This window comes from Mustela nigripes, chromosome 4 (genome assembly GCF_022355385.1).
Source record: "Mustela nigripes isolate SB6536 chromosome 4, MUSNIG.SB6536, whole genome shotgun sequence".
NCBI lineage: Eukaryota > Metazoa > Chordata > Mammalia > Carnivora > Mustelidae > Mustela > Mustela nigripes.
In genome coordinates this window covers 11804990-11808177 of record NC_081560.1, presented here as the reverse complement: position 1 = coordinate 11808177, position 3188 = coordinate 11804990, and the positions used below count along the sequence as shown (strand labels likewise).

Genomic DNA, 3188 nt, shown 5'->3' with positions numbered 1-3188 from the left:
CTTTTTTCGGGAGGGAGAGTTCATCCAGGGCTCAAAATTGTTTGATGAATTTGATGAATTGGTAGCTGGAAGGTAGACTCACAGAGCTGTGTTTTATAGAATACGTGGACAAAATTTTGAGATTTTAGGAAAGTCTAGAAGAGAAAATATGATTAAAGATGGTTGAGAATATAGAGCTATAAGCTTATTAAAAACTATGGGATTTGTCATGTAATCTCTTTTCTCAATCTGCTCCAAGTCTTTAATACCCAGAAAATACAAAGCGAGGCCTAACGGCGGCCGCATTGTCCCATGCAGGTCCCGGTGAGGACAGGCTCACGGCTAAGAACCTGGAGCTGATTCTGACCTCTCCCTTCTGGACTTCTCATCCCAGGCTTGCCTCCCCTGAGCACAAATAGGCAAAGGCTCTCCAGTTTCCCCCAAGAGCAGTTCTGCTTCCCCAGAATAGCTTCTCACGCATCATGGCCCAGATGCTGTCAGCTTCCGAGGGTGGCTTCGTGGCGGTCTTCTGGATTTGCATCGCACTCTGTGACCTAACCGCTCTTCTCAACATGGCCCCAGACACCAGAGCCTTTTAAATCCTCTACATCTCCCCCCCCCACCCTGCCATGTCGTTCGTGGAGGGCGGGCGGCGCTCCGCTGCTCAGCGCCGACGTCTCGACACCCCTGTCACGTTTTCCCGGCCCGCGATTTCCACGTTCACTCAGGGGGATGGTTGGGGTGAGGGTGAAGTGGACGAGGAGGACGGGTGCGACCAAGTGGCCCGTGATCTGCGGGCGGAGTTCTCGGCCGGGGCGTCGTCGGAGCCTAGAAAGGGCTCTCTATTCCGGCGGGACGGGGACGGGTCTCCGGTTCTGCCCGATAAGCGCAATGGCATTTTCTCGGCGGTTGCGGACGACGGAGCCCAGGCTCGGCGGTGGCCGGTCCAGATCCTCTCAATTCTTTGTTCGCTGCTGTTCGCCATCCTCCTCGCCTTCCTCCTCGCCATCGCCTACCTGATCGTAAAAGAGTTGCATGCTGAGAATTTAAAGACTGAAGAGGACATAGACACTGGGCTACTAGGATTCTGGACTCTACTTATAATATCTCTATCTGCTGGATTCTCCTGCTGTAGCTTTTCTTGGACCGTGACTTATTTTGATTCTTTTGAACCAGGAATGTTTCCTCCTACTCCTCTTTCACCAGCCAAGTTCAAGAAACTGACTGGACATTCTTTCCACATGGGCTATAGCATGGCAATTTTGAATGGCGTTGTTGCTGCTCTTACTGTAGCATGGTGCCTCATGTAAATCTACACCGAAGCAATATTTTTGGTAAAACTTAGTCATGGTTGCTTTATAATAACAGGGAAGAACATCATTTCATCATTTGTCTACTTAGAAGACCAAGAAACCTGCTGTCTGTCGTTCAGATATGTCATATCATCACCATTATGGAGGACCGTTTTGTTTTGTTTTTTAAATGGAGGACCTTTGTAAGCACCATTCTAGAACTTAGGCATTGAGAATATCTGAGTATTAATTTTCAAGTAATTACTTAAAAATGTAAGGTGTTTACCTCGTCTTTTTACTTTTGTGTGCATTGTCCTTATAAATTATAGAAAACATTTTAGTGGAATTCAAACATGAAAACTTGAATATGGGATAATGCTATGTATAATACTACATTTTTGCTAAGAAATACTAGTGGACTGTTTAAATGAGATAGAAATACTTATTTATTCATGATATTAGAAAAGCAAACAATGCCTACTACTTTGACATTTTATAGAAGCTACTTTGAAATCAGAATAGTTTTCAATAGTGATAATCAACAGAAGGTGCATTTATATTTTTTAATGGGGTATAATTCCTTATGTGTTTTTTTAATATATTTTCTTACTACATATTGAATTTGTATGTTTTTAAAATTGCTACATCTAAACAAATGTATATGTTATTTTTTAGCTGAGGGAAGCCTAATACCTACCATTTTAAGTAAGTATTTTTTTTTGTTGTTTTAAAAAAAAAAAAAAAAAACCCACAAAAAACAAACACATTGATCTGAGTTTAAAATTAAGTAAACCTGTTTTAGCAAAAAAAAAATCTGATAAAAAGTAAATTAATTAAACCACTAAGATATTGAGAAAGTTGAAGTTGTTCACTATTTCTGTTTCCACAGTTGCAAATATTTTTCTTGGTGTGTATATGATTATTCCAACAGAACTGATATTATTTTGTTTTTAATAAATATAAATCTAAAATCTTTAAATCCTCTACATCTGCTCTGGCTCTTCTCATGGTCTAGAAGGCCTTTCCCTGCCGCCCGAACATGGCCAGATACCAGTCATCTCGCAGGGACGGGCTCAGACAATGCTTCTCGCCCAGGCTGTTCCACTGGTCTGCTCACAATGCTCTAACAACGTGCCACACACTGGGCCGCTCGAACAATAGACATTTATTTTCTCACAGGTCTTCAGGTTGGCAAGTCCAAGATCGAGGAGGACCCATGGGGTTAGCTTCTGGGGAGTGCTCTATTCCTGGCTCACGGACAATCGCCTTCTCGCTGTGTGCTTGCGTGAGGACTGAGAAAGAGCTCTCTGGTGTCTCTGCTTCTCAAAGGACGTCAATCCTCTTGGCTTAGGGTCCCACTCTTGTTACCTCATTTAACCCAACTTCCCCCCTAAAGACCCTGTCTCCAGATACACTCATACTGGGGGTTACAAACATTCAGCAGATGGAATTAAGGGGGAGGGGGGACATGATCAGTTCACAACAACAATATTGCTCTCTCTACTTTCATAGGAAAAGCCAAAACACTTGATACTCTTTGACACTTGGGAAATGAATGAATTAATGGCCACTTATGAGAGCCATGGAATATCACCGACTGTTTTCCTTAACAGAGATCTCTTCCCTGGAATGTAATAGGTAATCCTGGCTCTCCCTCCAACTTCTGCAGTACTCTGAACAATCTTGTGCTCACAGCCAGGATGGATGACCAGCACTGCGAAGTAGCCTCATTGAATCTAGAGCTGAAATACGCTGATGTTCTTTTGGAACGGAGAAAATTGTGTTAGGGTCGCCTGTATCTGGCGCCTGCCAAGAGTTTTCCTTCACTAGCCACCACTCCGTCTGCAGAAACATCTCGTGCTTTGGGAAATGAATCTGAAAAACAGATAAAGAAAAACTGCTGTGCTTGGTTATAAA

The 3188-nt window shown here is 43.2% G+C and overlaps 1 protein-coding gene across 1 annotated transcript; it reads left to right on the top strand.

The window, feature by feature from the left end:
- The first annotated feature begins 608 nt into the window (after positions 1–608).
- Positions 609–2084, top strand: LOC132014887 (ADP-ribosylation factor-like protein 6-interacting protein 6). Its single transcript, XM_059395583.1, has one exon. It carries the CDS (start codon positions 609–611, stop codon positions 1287–1289), a length of 681 nt encoding a protein of 226 aa, XP_059251566.1. The 3' UTR covers positions 1290–2084.
- The last annotated feature ends 1104 nt before the right edge of the window (positions 2085–3188 follow it).

Excerpts from the sequence above, each read along its gene's own strand:
- LOC132014887 (XM_059395583.1), top strand. The coding sequence starts at position 609 with ATGTCGTTCGTGGAGGGCGGGCGGCGCTCCGCTGCTCAGCGCCGACGT.